The sequence below is a fragment of the Chiloscyllium plagiosum genome, chromosome 14 (genome assembly GCF_004010195.1).
Source record: "Chiloscyllium plagiosum isolate BGI_BamShark_2017 chromosome 14, ASM401019v2, whole genome shotgun sequence".
In the NCBI taxonomy this organism is placed as follows: Eukaryota; Metazoa; Chordata; class Chondrichthyes; order Orectolobiformes; family Hemiscylliidae; genus Chiloscyllium; species Chiloscyllium plagiosum.
The window spans coordinates 38448035-38466246 of record NC_057723.1 but is presented as its reverse complement, the minus strand read 5'-3'; the positions used below and the strand labels follow the sequence as shown (position 1 = coordinate 38466246).

The following is an 18212-nucleotide window of genomic DNA, read 5'->3' as shown; positions in this document are numbered from 1 at the left end:
CTGCGTTGCGGAGCTCTGCAGTGCGATCTTCGTAGCTCGCTGCCATCTTGGATCCCTCCATGAGTATATCTCTTAATAGTATGTTTTACACAGTCTTGAGATAGTACAACAGAAAATTCTTTTTCCTCAAGTACATGCTTTCAATGGGAACATTCCTGATGAAGAGCTTATGTTCAAAATGTTGACTCTCCTGCTCCTTGGATGCTGCCTGACCTGCTGTGCTTTTCCAGTACCACACTTTTTGACTCTGATCTCCAGCATCTACAGTCCTCACTTTCTCCTACATGATTTCAATATTTAGTTTGGATGCTGTCAGGATTACTCTGTTGTAGATTTCAACACAGTTTTTGTCCAAACATGGATAAACAAGCTTTATTTCCACAGGTCAATCACTACCCCTTCAGTTTACTCTGGATCATCAGTAAAGTGGTGGAAAGAGTCATCAACAGTGCTATCAAGCAGCACTTGCTTTGTAATAACCCGCTCGATAACTCTCAGTTTGGGTTCCAGAATGGCTCCTGACCTTTACACGGTTTTGGTCCAAACACAATTCCAAAGAAGAGATGAGAGACACCACCCTAGTCAACAATGCTACATTTGACCAAATGTGACATCGACTCTAGTTTTGCAGGGTGCTCAAAGAAAATTTGGGAAAATGCTCTGCTGGTTGGAGTCACAAAGGAAGATGGGGATTACTGTTGAAGGTCAGTCATCTCAGCTCCAAGACATCTCAGTAGGATTTCCTCAGGAGAGTATCTTCATCTGTTTCATCAATGACCTTCCTTTCATTATAAGATCATAAGGGGTCATGTTCACAGATGATTACACAATGAACAAACATTTGTGCCTACTCAGATACTAAAGCAATCCATATCCAAATGCAATAAGAGCTGGATAGTATCCAGACTTGGTTGACAAGTAGCAAGTAACATTCATACCAGGCAATGACCATCTCCAATAAGAGAGAATTGAATTATGGCTTCTTGACATTCAATGGCATTACCATTACAATTCCCCTTCATTAACTACCAGAAACATAATTGGCTAACTATATAATGTGAATACAAGTGCAGGGCAGAATTAAGGAATCTTTCTGCAATTAATTCACCTCTAGACTCCCCAGAGCCATTCCACTATTTACATGATACAAGTCAGCAGTGTGATCGAGTACTCTCTACTTGCCTGAATGAATGCAGCTCCAAAAACACTCAAAAAGCTTGGCACCATCCAGGGCACAGGATCCTGCTTGATCGGTTCACATCCCCAAACATTCATTCTTTCTGCAACAATGCTAATTTATACCATGTACAAGATGCACTGCAGAGATTCACAAATTCTCCTTAGTCACTACCTTCCAAACCCACCACCATTATCATCTAGAACGACAGGGGCAGTAGATACACGGGAACACCACCACTAAGATCCACTCCAGGCTACTAATCATCAAGACTTGGAACCATATCACTGTTTCGGCACTGTCGCTGGGTAGAAAATCCTGGAACTTCCTCCTGATCTGCATTATGACATCAAACAGACTGCAGTGGATCAAGGCATCATTGCCTTGTCAAGGGCAGTTAAGGTGATAATAAATGCTGGCTCAGCCAGCAAAACTCACATCTCATGAATGAATTTAAAAAAAGGCAAAGTGAGATTGACTGCCCTTGACATTGAGGCAGAATTTGACTGAGCATGACATCTGGGAACTGTTGTAACAATGAAGTTAATAGGATTCAGCAAGGAAGCTTGAAACTACCTGGTGTAAAACTTTGCACAAATGAAGATGGTTATGGTTGTTGGATAATAGTAACCTCAGTCCCAGCACATTATTGTAGGCATTGTCAAATTATCTAATGTTTTTCTTTCTGAATTTGCTGTATTTATAACTTGTCTAAGGGTGAAAGACCTCAGATTGGACAATATGCTGGTATACTATGTACAAACTGCTTAAAAATGTTAAATGACAAGGATTATTTACAACTTTTTCAAAATGTTTATTGAGTTTTCTCAATACGATTGCAGTACAACAAAAAAGAGCTGCATAGAGCTAACACACCACATAAAAAAAATATAGCTAATGTAGGTACATTACAGAACAAAGCAGAATCAACATGAATAGTGATACTAACAATGAGAGTACAGTAGGAAATTCAATTGCAGCAGCAATCAGAATTTAATGTTAATCCCAGGTCTGTAAGCATTTTAGGATCATCATTGACATTATAAAGGTCAGTCCTGTATTCTCTGAGTTAAAATTCAAATGTATGTCTTGTGTCATATTAAGCTATTAAAAACCAGAAAATACCACAGTCTGTTGACCTCTAACCTTGCAGTCAGGTTGTCAGAATTGTTCTCGGTGATTTTGAAAGATTCAAAGTAAAGTCAGAGTTTGCAATATTATTATTGCTTGTTTATACCTGTTGAGAATTCCATGGGCGGATATTGAGGAACTAAAGGATAGACTACAGATACTCATTCCAAATATTTGAGAGGCATTGATGAAACTGAATGCCAGCAACAATCAGTGGTTTCAGAAGGTAAAAACTTCATGATGAAAATATCTGATCCTGTGATATTTCATATCTAGAAGACATCAATTTAAACATCTTCTTGACAATCCACGAATTTCAGAGCAATAGAGTTGAAGCTGTTTAAAAATGAAATGGTCACCAATCACGCTGGAATTGTTTAGTGTCTTATTTCTTGGATAAACTGCAAGATTTATGATCAGCCCTCCAGAGGAATCATAGTATTGTAATCAGTTAAGGACTATATATGAAAAATAGAAATCACTTATATTTAATTGAATTAGAATTTGTTTCAAACTTTTGCACTAGCATTTAGCTCTTACTAGAACACACTGAAGACAAAAAAATGCTGAAAATCTACGTCCTTCAGAAATTGTGTAATAATCTTAGAGTGCACAAAATTGCAACCCTATGACAGTAAGGCGACACAATTTGAAGTACAAGACAGAATTTTATTTCTGTAAAGACCTACTGTACAAAGGACCTCTGTGTGCAAAAATTTTCTCCTTATGCTAAATCAAATAAAGTATGTAAGAGACATTCTCAGACCTCTAAGAACCACTTTTAAGTGCTTCAAAGAAACAAATTACTTTGAAGTCCAGTGACTATCTTACATTTTGCATACAATAAGATTCACAGTTGTTTAATGGCTGGGAAATATGAGGTGTTGCGAAGTGGGTGTGCTTACTACCCCAGCAGATTCTTTAACTTGGACTTTTATTAAATTTGACTCTGCAGCAACAGCAGAAGGCAATTCTTTCAGGGCTTATGAAAATGGTACCATGTGTTATTTGCTGAAACACATTATTAGAAATGTCAACATTTCAATTGTGTTTTATTAAGCTTACTCTCAGGATTAGTTTAACTGGCTCAAAGACAAGAACAGCCTTAAATAGCATGCCAATAAAACATGGTTTTGGTTTAAGGATATGAAACATTAGAAAGCACAGTCTAATTCTATTTTTTTGCTTGACCTTTCCTATAAAATAATCTAGTGATGGTTACATCAATAAAAACTGGAAAGGATTTTTTCCTAGGTCTCACAATATCCATCCATGTCTGTTCTGATCATATAAAACCAGAAACCCAGACTAAGGAAATCCTTAGTACTAGAAATGACATATTTTTAAAAATAAATCTTTATTTTCTTCACAATTCTCCTCTCCAATCTCTCCAAGACGCTTTTCTCTGAAAGCTACAGCCAGACGCACAAATGCTATTGAGTCATTCCTTTATTTTCTCTCTTCCTTTCTTTACGCCCAAACCCAAATGTTACACAATGTTCTATATCACTCTTGTGCTAGGGGTAAAGATGCTTTGTTATACTGCTCTCTTCCACTTTGATAGTGTAACTTGCTAAACACACAGGCTGGGGGTTTGTAATATGAGCCACATTTTAGTTATTTTTGCACCAACCATGAATCAACCATTTATGTTACCACATTATAATGTGAGAAAGATATACCATCCTAGGACCACTCTCAGATGAATTTCAAAACCTAAACAAAAGATTTGATTTGGTGACATGAGCTTTTAATCATACTTACCCATATATTCCCATATCCCTTCACACATTCCATTCATCTATCTATTAAATCTAATCTTGAATGGTTGCAGCTCAGTGGTACAGCAGTGCATGTATGAGGCCCTGGGTTCAATCACCAGCATCTCCACAGTTGGAATTGTTTTGGGTGGCAAAGTGGTTAGTGCTGCTGCTGCACAGCGCCAGGCACATGGATTCAATTCCAGCTTCGGGCGACTGTCTGTGTGGAGTTTGCACACTTTCCCCATGTCTGTATGGATTTCCTCTGGGCGCTCTGGTTTCCTCACATAGTCCAAAGATCTGCAGGTTAGGTGGTTTTGGCATCTTAAATTACCCCATTGTGTCCAGGGATGTGGAGGCTCGGTGGAGTAGCTATGGTTATTAAGATGGGTTGGGATGTTTTTTAGAGAGTCAAAACAGACTCAATGGGCCAAATGACCTCGATCTGCACTGTAGGGAATCTATTCTCTCGTTCAATCTCTGCCTCAACCAGCAAACCTGGAAGTGGATTGTAGGGTGTATTTAATGGAGAAGATAGAAGTTTCACACATTGCTGAAGAGTCAGCAAAAAGTGCATTTTGCCTTATTTAGGGAAGGTTCACCAAATTAAGTGTCATTTAGGTACCTGCCAGACCAATGGTGGTCCTACCCAAGACTAAGGATCTCAGGAGCAGAAGACATGACCAATGAGAGGCTTATAGCTGCGTTAAACCTATCATCTCTTCGCCTGATTAAATACCCTCCCCACCAGTAAACTCATCACAGGGAAGGGCATTGTATTTCACCCGTGGTATCATAAGACTTAGGTTAGCTGTGGAAAAGAAGAAGGAGCAATACAGTTGGAAATAATTGTGGCTGGTCCAACTTCAGTGGGGTGAAAACAAAAACATTGGTCAGATAAATTGGAATCAAAGATTGGTAGGTAATATTGTAACAAGCAATTGGCTGCCTTAAAAGGGGTCATGGTTCACAAAAGGGATGCACATGACCAATACCATGTTGATAACACAAGTGAAGACCAGTTGAAAATATAAAATTTGTAAGGGATTAATAATGAGAGAATCAAAGACCGAATGTAAAAAGAGACTAGCAGCTGATGTAAAATGGGATCCAAAAGTCTTCTAAGGTACATGAATAGTAAAAGTATAGTAAAAGATGGTATGAGCTGGTTTGGGACCTTAGTAGGGAATTTATCTTTTGTATAGAAGTAGAGGTCATGACTGAGTTACTAAACAGCTACCTTGCATTTATCATTACTAAGGTCTACTTATTGTCAAAGCCATGTTGAAAGAGGAGGTGGTTGAAATACTGGAGACGGTGCTGCAGTGCTAGGTTACTGAATTATTAATTCGACAAGAGACAGGTTAATGCTTTGATGATGTGGTTTCAAACTGAATGATAGCAGCTAGTAAAATTTAAAATTCAATTCAGAAATATGGAACATGAAAGGTGATTTCACTAATGGTGAGCATGAAAGCTATAACCAATTATTATAAAAATCTGATTTCTACTAGGGAGGAAATTCCGCCATTCATACCTAGTCTGGTCGACATATAATTCCAGATCCACAATCAGGTAATTGCCTTAATTTGACCAGCATTTAATGCCCATCTATAACTGCCCACTAATTGCCAACCTGTAATTCCCTAAGAGACAACCATATTGCTGTTGATCTGGAGTCACATGTCGGCCAGACCAGGTCAGGGCAGATTTCCTTTCCTAAAGGACATTAGTGAACCAGAAGGGTTTTCCAACAATTAGCAATGTTTGATGTCATCATGAGACTCTTAATTCCAAATTTCATTTTAGTGAATTCAAATTACACCATCTGTCAGGGCAAGATTCGTCCCTGGAATAATAATCTAGCAAATAATACTACCTAGAAAAAAGCATAGTAGGTCTGGCTGTTAGAGTTGAAATAGAGATAGACAACAGCTGGCCCTGCTAGTAACTCTAACACCCAATGGAAAAACTTAAAATAAAGACCAGATTAGATGCTGTCCAGGATACTGAGGGAAGTGTGTAAATTTCAGAGACACTAGTCATATCTTTCAATCTTTTACCCAATGCTAAGGTAATGCCAAAGGACTAGCGAATTGCAAAATTTTCTTTCAAAACAAAAGGTGGAAGGATAAGGTCATTAACTACAGGCAATTAGGTTAATCTTACTTGTTGAAAACCAATATAATGATAATTGGGGACAAAATTAACAATCACTTGGACAAATATTGATTAATAAAGGAACGCAAACCCAAATTTGTCAAAAAAATTGAAAGCCATATTTAACTAACTTGCTTGAGCTTTTGATGAGGTTAGCAAGATAAGAATGATGAGGATTTTGTGATAAATATAGTGATTTCCAAAAGGTATTTGATAACATGCTCCATAACAGGCTTGCTAGCAAGTTTAAAGTCCATGGAATAAAAAGAGACAATGACAACATGGATGGGAAATAGAGTAATAATAAACTGCTGTTACTCTGACTTGGGAACAGGTAGAGTAGGATTTCCTCCGGTGTCAATATTAGGATCACTGCTTTCCTTGATTCATATTAATGAGCTTGACTTGAACAATTCAAAATGTGCAGTGTATACAAAACTTAGAAGTATTGCAAACTATGAGGTGAGTGATAGACTTCAATAATACAGTTGGCAGATGGCAAGTGAAATTTAATAGAGAGAAGTCTGAGTGATACATTTTGGTAGGAAGATCAAGGAAGAATACTATGACATAAACGTTACATTGGTATATGCACAAATTGAGAAGTTGGTAGAGCAGGTTAATAATAGTAAAGTAAGCATTTAGGCCCTGAGCTTCAATAGAAGCAGACAATGCAAAAGTAAACAAGTCATTGTGAACCTTTATAAATACTGTTTTATCCTCAACTGGAATATTGTACTCGATGCTAATTATTGCAGTTTAGAAAGGCTGAGAAGGCAGTAGACCTTGTACAGAAACAAGAATGATACCAAGGATGAGGGGCGTGAGTTACTTTATCAGGTTAGAAAACTGCAACTGTCATCCTTAGCAAAGAGAAGGTTGAGAGGATATATGATAAAGCTGTCTCAAATCATGAGAGATGTGGATCAAGATGATGAAAAAGAATTGTTCATATTGGTGAAAAGATTGAGAACCTTCGAGCACAGTTTTAAGGCAAAAGGACCAAAGATAACACAAGATAAAACTTAATTTACACGAGAGAGTAGTTAGGATGTATAATACACTGTCTAGAGTGTGGGGAGATAGATTCAATCATGGCTTTCAAGACAGAATTGGATAATTATTAGAATGGAAAGCATTTGCTAGGCTACAGGGAAATGCATGGGAAAGGAATGACCAGAGTTCCTTTTGCAGAGAGCAGACACAGACAAAATGGATCAACAAAGTCCTTCTACTGTACACTGTAATCATTCTATGAATGTGAACTCCACATCCTCATAATGCTGAGTACAAGTAAATTTCACTTGCACACCGATTTAAATATTTCACATTTTAGCTTGAATCTCTCCTTTTCATGACTTAACCCTAATACTGGAAAACCTACTTCTTTGTACCATAAGGGTTTTTTTTTCTTAAATTTAAACATATTTATCACGGTGCCCGATAATTTGCATTAGTCTAATGAAAAACAATCTGGATTTTCAAATCTTCCATCATATTTGTTTTTCATCCTGCTGAATAGCATCTGAGATCTGAACTCATTGTCCACTCCAAAGCCACAAAATCGTTCCTATAATACAGGTATGCAGCCCGATACTACATACAGTAATCTGATGTATCCTTATGGATTCACATAGATTTGCTTTTGTATACTATACAATGCAATAAAAGCCAGAAATTTTGTTTGTGTCTGATTGGCTTATTTAAATCCTACTATGAGCCACCTTACAGCTGTAACCTGCTCCAACTCTTACAACTCTCCAAAAACTCACCATTGCTCCAATTCTGACTTCTTGAACATCCCAAATTTGCTTTGCCCTTCTGATATAAGCTTTGTCCTCAACTGTCTATGCCCCAAACTCTCAAATTCTCTTTCCAAGAAGTTCTACTTAGCTTGTCTTTCTCCTACCTTTTGATCCTCCTTAACACCAACCTCTTCCATCAAGTTTCTGATCAATTACTGTAATGCTTGCATTTGGTTACTCGTTTGTCTGATAAGGCACCTGTATACATCTGAAATTTTACTACGTTGAAAACACTATCTTGATACGAATTGTTGTCAAGTGTTGCCAAATGCCCTCTCAACTTCTAAACTCAAATTCTTCTACTCTTCCACAGTACTTCTATTTGAACAAGCCGAAGGCCCTAGCAACGTGACAACAGCGTAACTTTCAGTGTTTGCATTTGATAACAGTACTTATGTGCTGGATGTTTGCAAACTTGCAGTGAATTTTCAATAATGGGGCTCGTCACCTATAAATGCGTTTTAACAGAATTTGTCACTGACTGCATGTGATAGATGTCCTTAAAAAGGATATATAGATAAAAATAAAGATACACTTCAGCCATGACTTCCTGTGGCGTATTTTGAAGAATGTAAAATCACCTATACTTCCCCTCTGGGGCGGGTTGCGCTATTGCGCAATCAGGGAATAGCTTTTAGGGGAAAAAAATAATCGTGGTTTCCTTCAACTCTGAGCCTGGTGTGTGGACTCAACTTCTGGAGCTAGCAGCAAATAGACTCTCAAAGAGACAAAAATATTCACAAAAACTGGTAAAACTACAAAACAACAAAAACTAAACCCCTAAAGCTCAGAAAGACTACCTTTCTGAAATTATGAAAGAGGACAGGTAAACACCCAGCTGTGTAAATGAATCTTTGTCCCACACAGAAAGCAAGTGCAACACCCACCCCCCAAATCCGGGTCTTTCTCTCTCTCTCGGAGACATCGCTGACCAACCTAACCTGATCCGAGCCCGCTAGCCACTTGATTGACAACCATACTAGCCAGTTGCTGGCCGCTTTGCGTGCCGTTACGCCGCGTGCCAGAATGTCAGATGGGCCTTCTGACCAATCAGTATCGAGCAGTTGGGCAGGGGCGGGGGCCGGATGTGCACCTATCAAGTTAGTCGGAGCAGGCGCACAGAAGTTAATGGTTCGGGTGGACTAATATTGGCGGGGCCTAGTCTGTCTCTGAGGTGCGGGGGCTTTCGCTGTTCGTCGCCCAAGTCAAACTTTACATCGGGACGATCGAAAGACGCCGAAATCCGTCAGACTCGTAGGCGCCCGATACGGTAAGGATAGAGGGCCAAGAATATGCAGAATGAAGTAATAGCGGAGAACCGAGCGCTGGACACGATGACAGACGGCTTTGAAGACGAAATAGATTCTGTGACCGCTGCCGTCAGCACTAAAGTTCGCATTTTAGAGCCGACACCCGGGGATCGCCTGGATTTCAAGCTGGCTGTGCTCTCCGGTAGCGAAGAGGATGAGGTTTCTGAGGTAAAGTGACCCTCACTTCACCATTGCCACTCACGGAACCGTTCTTTTAGTCAATCATTTTGAGGTGCTAGTACGCGGCCCCCTCCCCTTCTGATGCTTTCTCCCCGGCAATAATCTCACCTCCTTTGAATAGTAGGCCCGAGACCTGTAATGGTGGTGGCAGTGCGCACAGATCCGGGTCTAAATTTGTAAGACGAAGCCGAGGCTCGGCGCTGGGCTGGCCGAAACGGTAGGCCGGAGATTGTGTCGGGGTGGGGGGGGAGGTGGGTGGTGGTGGTGGTGGTGAGAGGAGAAATCCTGGGAAATGTAGTTCGTACGTTCGACTCGGAGTTTGATTGGAATCGGAGCGTCGGGAAACTGGGACTACAACTCCCATTAGGCTACCGACTCGCTGCTTGGTTTTTTTTGGAACCTAAAAACTAGTTCTGGCCTGAATTGTCCTGAAGCCACTAACCCTTTTCGAATTACGATTAATGTAAGTTGAACCATTAAGGACTGGTATATTAAGTATTTCCCACAGTATGAACGCATCGATTAGATTGGACAAACTGCATAAGATGTCAACTCAGATTTTTTTCTGCCCCATTTTCTGTAAATATATTTCGCTTACGTACATTTGACTATAAACGGAGTTCGAAGGTACCATATTATTCCCATTTACGCCAGGAAGCGCCTAACGTAATGGAAATGAGCGAGTAGGCCCCTGGTCCTGTGTTGTCCCCGTTCGCACAAATACCGTATTTCGGGCCTTGTCACATGATTTAAGGTCTGAAAAAGGCTATGTTTCTAGTTTACATCTCAATTATAGTTCTACATTTGATTTTGATCTGCTACCAAAGGAACGTGACGTGCCTAGTTTCACTGTAGAAGAGGTTATGTATGTGTGGGAGAATCGGTAGATCATTCATTTGAGGGAACCGATAATGTCATTACTGTTTTACAATTTCAACTTTGTTTGGGGCATTTTACAGTTGCATCTTAAAATAGTACAAAGCAGCGTTTTTAGTCTGCAAGCGTACACAATTGGGTTTGGCTACAGAAATGGACAAAATATTACAGTTTACAGCGAGCACATGAAAATAAGAGCCAGAAGCAAACGTTACAAATTTCTTTAACTTCAACTTGACAACATTTGGTTTTTTATGATTTAACAGTCTCGGGGGACAACGGACAAGTTAAAACTAATTTAAAAGGGTTTGGATGCTGAGAACAGAATTTTGGTTTAAAATATTTGCACAGGTACAACATAGCTGATTAGTTTATCTTTTTATCTGACATTAGCTAAATTATGCTCAAGCTGCATTGAGGGAATACACAGCCATAAAATTATTTTTTCCTGGATTAACATCAAATGTAATTAGATAACTAAATGGTGCACCTTGATAAAATTATTACTATGGATCACAGTTTTGTCAAAATTTGATTTGAATTTTGTCATTGCTTTATTCAAATTAATGTTTATACGTATATTGAAATTTTGTTTGTATTTGAAGGTACAAACAAGTTCTATGTCCTTAGTGTCTGATAGCTGCACATGGTTGTTTATTATTTGAGAACTTAACACCATGCATGTTGGTGTATAGTTGAACCCTGTCCTGTCACACAAGAGGCAATTATTCTGTTAGCTTCAGTGCCTGACTCCTTGTTCTCAGTGCCCCAGTGGATCTATGACTGTTAATTAGTTCTGGCATTCCTTCACTTTCACCACTTGATTCTTTCTCATGTAAGACTCTGGCATGATGATGTTCTGTTTGTTCTCTTCTGGTTTTGCCCATCTTTACTCCCTCAATTCTAAAGTTTGCTGAACTGAATTGACCTGTTATGCAGTTACAAATGTGTCATGAGATGTGGCTGTGTCACGTATGCAATCAGATTTCACTTTCCTCTGCCAAGATCTCAGTCCTCTTTCCTGCCCCATCATAATGTGAAAGCAGCAGATAGACTTCATTGATCCTAAAATTAATGCTGTTTAGTGATTCTCTTGCTTTATCATTCTCCCCAATGTGCACCAAAGCAAACCATTCTGAATTTATTTTTGTCTTTTCCCTGAATTTGCTTTTATTCTTTTAAGATCAGGAAATGGCTTCCTGCACCCCCCCCCTTTATGAAGGAGCAGTGTTCCAAAAGCTTCTACTTCCAAATAAATCAGTTGGACTATAACTATTTAGTGGTTGTGGGCGGCACGGTGGCACAGTGGTTAGCACTGCTGCCTCACAGCGCCTGAGACCCGGGTTCAATTCCCGCCTCAGGCGACTGACTGTGTGGAGTTTGCACGTTCTCCCCGTGTCTGCGTGGGTTTCCTCCGGGTGCTCCGGTTTCCTCCCACAGTCCAAAAGATGTGTAGGGTCAGGTGAATTGGCCATGCTAAATTGCCTGTAGTGTTAGGTTAGGGGTATGGGTGGGTTTCGCTTCGGCGGGTCGGTGTGGACTTGTTGGGCCGAAGGGCCTGTTTCCACACTGTAATGTAATCTAAAAAAAATAACCTAGTGTTGTGCTTCTTAACTTAAGAACTTTCACCTTTTAAAATGGCCTCTCAGCTTTTTAACAAACTTGCATATGTCTACCCATGCAACCTGTCTAAATTCCTCTCCAGAGCTTGTGAAAGGGTTACATCTGAAATGTTGACTTTTCCACCCCCTGATGCTGCCTGGCTCAGTGTTCTTCCAGCCTCCTACCTGTCTATTGTGAATGTATTGTGGCAGTCAGAACTCATGACAACAGCTGCGTATGTGTTTGAATCTGCCATTAATGGTTTTGTTGCGGAACAGCATTTGGACAGCTCTAAACTCAAAAATGACTTTATAGTTGCACAGAATAAGCTTTCGCTTCAACTTTAAGTCTTTAAAATAGTTGTGCCATCTTGCTCCAAACCATTCCTCCTGTGTTGACCCTAAATTTGAACCATGTTAACCGAATTGTACTTGGAGTAGCTCTAGAAATTGCTATGGCACAAGCAGCTAGCTTTTAAATACCTAAGGATCTAATAATCTTTCCTCCTCAATTTATGTACTCTTCCTTGATAAATATTTCAAGGTCAGCTGCTGGCTTAATGTGTCTTTCATTCTATACCTCTATTCTTCCTCCCGTTGTTTCTTTGTTGCAAGAATTCTCCATAATGTAGGTTTTGGTGATCTGCACTGTTCTTTGGACAAATGTTGGGAAGACACAAAGCATTATCTTGTTGCCACCACTGCACACCATGATACCGTTGCAACCCCACCACTTCTCAACCAGGATGTTTGCATCATTGGAATCCTGCTTGATATTGAGTTGGGTTTCCTACCCATTGACTCTTTCCATTTAAAAACTTTTTGCCTGCATCAGCATGACCGTCCATTTCTTTCCTTCTGCTGTTAAATCCTCCTAACATTTGTCAATTGTTTCAATGCTGTGTGAACCTTTGTCCCATCATCCAGGCTCTCAAATTTTATCTTGTATATGTTCTAATTGTCCTTGATCTCTGTGCTTGCTGAGTCTGTTGGTTTCTACTGTCTTGAGTATTAAAAATGAGAATTTGATATATTTAAGTATCTTTGATCCCAGAGGCAATAAAGTTTCTAGAGAAATTTACCATTCCTCTGCCAGTGGACTCTTGCATTCTCCTTTTGGTTTAAGGTTTTTGCTTGTGTTGACACAATGATATTTTTGGCAGTACCCACTGAAATCACCTAGATGAATGCCTTTGTGTTTCTTTCAAGATGTACTTCTTTGACTAAGACTTTGATCTTCTCAGTTCATATTTCCCTTTGTCAAGTGCCCATTTTTCTGTTTAGTGTCTCTGAAGCATCATAATTTTTGTGTTAAACATGAAATATAAGTCCAGGTAGTTTTTGTACGTATTCTTTCCAGCAGAAGAATTGGATAGGACTCAGCGGTGGATCTGTTGACATACTGTTGCCCGAGATACGATTACCAACTGTAAATTTGTCTTGGTCTCATTAGATCTGTTTTCCCCACTGGATCTGTGAATCGCAGCATGTTGAATTTACTGCTTGCTTTTGAATTTTTATGACTAGGTGTTGCTTCATCAGTGATCTATTCCATTCCATGTTCCAAACTGAGCTCTCCTTTGCAATTTTGGATCACATTGTATGTTAGCCATCATTGGTAACAGAGGTTTCAGCTACTGTTCTGGAGTTTGGAATCCATTTTTATGTAAAAACCTTAATATGCTTTGCCTCGATTATGTTCTTAATTTGCACCTTATGTCCATTTCTACTTTTTTTAAAAAAAAAATTGTAGTTCTAAGCATACTTCCTTCATTCAGATATTTTCGTGTGCCCTGTGATTGATGGTAGTGCCTTCAACCTAGTATCAGACCTAAAGTTGAAGTTCCTTCACTATAGCACTCTGCCTACCTATTTCTCTCATCCTGTAGGATTTTTCTTAAGTTATTTGGAAGACTTTCATTGACCATCCTGATATATTCATCTTTGGCTCAGTGTCCAGTTTGTTTCTCTACATATTTGAAGAGCGTTTATTTACACTGTGTGCTGCATTAATGCAGTTGTTTGTGGCAAAGTATTTTGGAAAATATCAATATGTTAAGGGACCTTGCTCATGTAGTTAGAATCCATTGAAGCCTTAAATTAGTCTTAAGGCAGCTCTGCTGGCGTAAGTACAATTACATTATTTGTTTTGAGGAAGAAGGCTTCTTTAGTTCAAATCTTGGAATCCGATCATTTGGCCCAAAAGGTCCACACTGAACAGCATCCCACCCAGACCAATCCCTCATCCTCTTATTTCTCGTGACTACCCCTCCTAACCAGCACGTCGGATAATTTAGCATTGCCAATCTGCTTAACTTGCATATCTTTGGGCTGTGGGAAGAAACTGGAGTATCTGATGGATAGCCACACACGTTGGGAGAATGTATGGAATTTGCACAGTCTGAGGGTGGAATTGAACCCGGGTCCCTGGCACTGAGGTAGGGACCATTGAGCCATGGTGCTACCCTTGAAGTGTTGCTTCTTTTATGGTGGCTTCCTAACTGAGCCTTAGCCTCATCATATGGTAGAGTGTCATGGTGTCACTGATTTATACTCTTAGGTTAAAATTGCAAATAAACACAATTCACTTAATAAGTAGCTAAAGCAATGGGTGATGGATTCCATTGCACTAAAAAAAAGTTTTTAAACATCTGAAAGATATTTAGGGCTACATGTATGAAGATCACTAAAACAATTGCCAAATTCAAAAAAACATCTCACAGCTAATTGAATACTAGTCATTATAAAAGATGAAAAGAGAGAGGGAGTTTTGTCAAACAATGATAACTTCTGGTTCAACCATATTTGTACTACTGTGTGCAATTCTGGGCACCTGAGGAATGCTATGTTGGTTTTGGAAAGTGTGTTGCAGATTCACCAGAATGCTACCATGGCTGCAAAGGATAATCAGAAAGTATAAATCAAATTCCTTTTTGATAGACAAGGTTTTAAGGGATGATTTTGTTTTGAATTATTAGTATTTCATAAGGAATTGATCGAGTCAACAGAATCTTTTCTTACTGAAAGAGAAGTTTCAGAAAAGGGAATGTTAGCTCAAAACCTGAACCAGACTTTCTCCAGGAAATAAGAACTAGGAGCAGGAGTAGGCAGTTCAGTCCTTCGAACCTGCTCAACTATTTGATAGATCATATCCAATAGAGTTGTAGTCTTAATTCCATTTCCTGTCTGTCATCCAGAAATCTTAACTCCCTAGTTAATCAAAAATGTATCAAATCTAAAATTGAATAAACTCAGTGACTTGGCATCCAGTGCTTTCTGTGTACCCAGACTAATGACCATCTGAAGAAATCCTCCTCTTTTTCTCTTATTTGTAAATTGTGTTTTGTAGTTCTCGTCTCCTCCATGTGAGGAAGTATCGTCCTGGATTTACCTTGTCAAGTCTCCTCACAATCTTCTGTGTCTCAGAGATCACATCTTATTCTTCTCAGCTCCAGTGTTTTACAGGCTTGCTCTAGATCATCCCATCACCTCCGGAATGAGTGAACATTCTCTGAATTGTCTAATGTCTATTATGGCTGCCTCCTTTGTCAGGTAACGAGTCCAGAATTGTACATAAGCTCCAGATATAGCTTTGCTGAGGCCCTGCGCAACTACAGTCCAACTTCCCCTTCATATTCTATTCCCCTTGCAAAAATACCAGTGTTTTACTTTATCTGGATACTAACCTTTTGTGATTCATGTACAGAGGAACCTCAATTATCCGAAGGACACTGGCAAGGAGAATTGCATTTGGTTAATCAAATGCTGGATATTCGTTGCCGCATCGGGACGTTGCAATCTTGTTCGGATGATCCGAAGTTCGGTTAATCGAATGCTGGATAATCGAGGTTCTTCTGTAATGGGGAATCTGGATTCCTGTAACACCTGTTCTGCAAACTCCTTCCTGTTTTAAATAACATGTGTCTCCTATGTTTCCTGCCAAAATGCACAAGGTCATATTTTCCCTGCCAAAGTTTATTCACTCATGGTTTTTAAATCACTTTGCAGCACTTTGTTTAACTAAGTATGGTACAAGTGTGACATTATCTGTTTAAAAGGGGGAAAATCATGTGTGTTCAAGTAATTTGAAATTGGACATTCTGAGGCATGTTGTGAGGAAGTGGGCATTTTGGAGTCTGCGTAAGTGAATGAAGTTAGAATCCAGATTGACTATTATCTCATTGAATGGGCGGAAGATGTCTCGGGAGTTGAATAATCTACTATGTTTCATGTTGGTAGCACAATGTAACACTAATGCATTTGACTGGAAGATTTGATTTTTTTTTTTGGCCTGGTGGTAATTTAACTTATCAGACAGGGAGAATTAATTGGTTGTTCTCTCTGGGTACTTAGGCTCTTGATGGATAAAAATAGCCAGGATTCTAATAGGTCCTGTTGCATAGTGAACATCAACTAAAAATTGGCAGTGCATTAGAAGTGTTCCTTTTGAAATAGTTTCCTAATCCTTTGCTTTTATACTGGAAATTAAGCACGATTGGTTAAGCTATTCTTGGATTGCTAGTGATAGTACCCTAGTATGAGTTGACACAACCCATTGAAGGGGTAGGGAGGACGACCTACAGTTATCTGAAGTTTGTGAACAGGAGTATTTTCAGGTGAGATGGGCACTTTGACAAAATTTTAAGCGTAACACAATTTAACTTGATTAGTGTTGCTAAGGCAACTTATTTTCCTTCTGACAATATTGGAATATGCTGTTTCTTTTCTCTGCTGCTATACTACATGGAGTCAGAGACTGAATGATACTCACTGTATCTGACTGGCCTAACTACTTTTTTTTTTACTTCCGAGAACCTGTGTGGGCTTGATTGGTAAATGCATGGTTGACTCTGGAGGTTTCTGGTTTGAACTTCAGTTTTTTACCTCTGGGTTTTCTGACTTCGCTTGGAGTAGTGTTGTGAATGTGATAATTGACCAGTTCACTGCACAACAAGGAGGATGGGCAAAGTATCAAGATTTTCTACTACTGACTTATTGAATGATCTCAATAATAATCAGTGCTGCCAGGATAGTATTAAAGGTAGAGACTATCCTGATTTATTTTCTCGTCCATTGCAATTAAGCTAAATGTATTTAGGATTTAAATTGAGGCTAGGTTGAAATGCAGGCAATACAAATTAGTAAGTCCCTTCCCTTTAATTAGACCACCTAAATGAGATTTGCATCAAAGGAATTCTAAGTAAAAGTATTACACGTGACTTGTATCTTCTGTATTTGTATTCTAACTCTGGTTTCAGTAGTGTCTTATCACAATTGAGGTATCCACTGGTGTTTGGAATATTATCTAGGGTTTTGCTTAACTCCATACTTTCATGCAAGCAGTACAATATCAATAGCAGTGTCAATAAACCCAAAACAAGCAACCATTTATCAGGCTGTGTCGAATTGGTTCAAAGAAGCAATTCTGCTTATAAAGTGGCCACGGCAAGTAGAATTTTGAGAAGGTTGATTTCAGACAATCGTATCTACAATAACTATTTATCTTGGAAAAAGTTCAGCTCCTAGTCCAACATGCAGATCTTGCAGGGTATCGGGAATGGTCAGAGTTGACCTGTCTGTCTTGGTGGATGCAGCCACATCTGATCGGCTAAGACGTGACATGGATCTGGGTTTTTTGTTTTGATTTATTATTGTCAAATATACCTAGGTACAGTGAGTTTTGTTTGCAGTACAGCAAGATCATACCATACAAAGTGCATAAGCTTAATAGGACAGAGCAAAGAAGACCATGTTATGGTTGCAGAGAAGGTGTACAAAGAGCAAGATCAATATGAAATTTAAAGAGAGGTCCATTCAGAAGCTTAATAAGAGGGGAAGATACTGTTTTGAGTCTGTTGGTTTGTGTGATTTAAGCTTTTGTATCTTGTGTCCAATGGAAGAGGTTAGAAAAGATTATAACTAGGGGAGGAGTAGTCTTTGATTATGTTGGCTGTGTGTGACTTGGATTTGGTAGCATTTGGGTCCAGATCCAGTGCTGCTTAGCCTATTTTTATCTAATAGTTGCAGGGTCTACTTGCCTTTGTGGATGATGTCAAAACTTAAAGGATGGATGAACGAATGCCATAGCACTCTGATAGTGGAACGTAGGAAGTGGGAGGAGTGAAAAGGAATGTGGTTATGATTACTTTGAGTCAAATGGGAATTTGCACAGGGTCAAACACAGCAGAATGCTGAATGTCTGCATCTGAATG

At 39.2% G+C, this 18212-nt stretch overlaps 1 protein-coding gene and 1 long non-coding RNA gene across 20 annotated transcripts in view; one reads left to right on the top strand and one right to left on the bottom strand.

Annotated features, from left to right (window-relative positions):
* LOC122556651 overlaps positions 1–9800 on the bottom strand; it is a 50914-nt gene extending 41114 nt beyond the window's left edge. Inside the window, exon 1 of the long non-coding RNA XR_006313592.1 lies at positions 9632–9800. This is a non-coding gene — a long non-coding RNA (uncharacterized LOC122556651). The remainder of the gene's footprint in view (positions 1–9631) is intronic.
* ankhd1 (ankyrin repeat and KH domain containing 1) overlaps positions 9101–18212 on the top strand; it is a 159403-nt gene continuing 150291 nt past the window's right edge. For 8 of the 19 annotated variants that reach the window (XM_043703626.1, XM_043703625.1, XM_043703622.1 and 5 more), the window contains exon 1: positions 9102–9511. In XM_043703626.1, coding sequence (XP_043559561.1) covers positions 9326–9511 — 186 coding nt within the window. In that variant the 5' untranslated portion in view covers positions 9102–9325. Of the gene's footprint in view, positions 9512–18212 lie in introns of all 19 variants that reach the window. The other 11 variants (XM_043703634.1, XM_043703628.1, XM_043703627.1 and 8 more) reach the window with 3 other exon arrangements.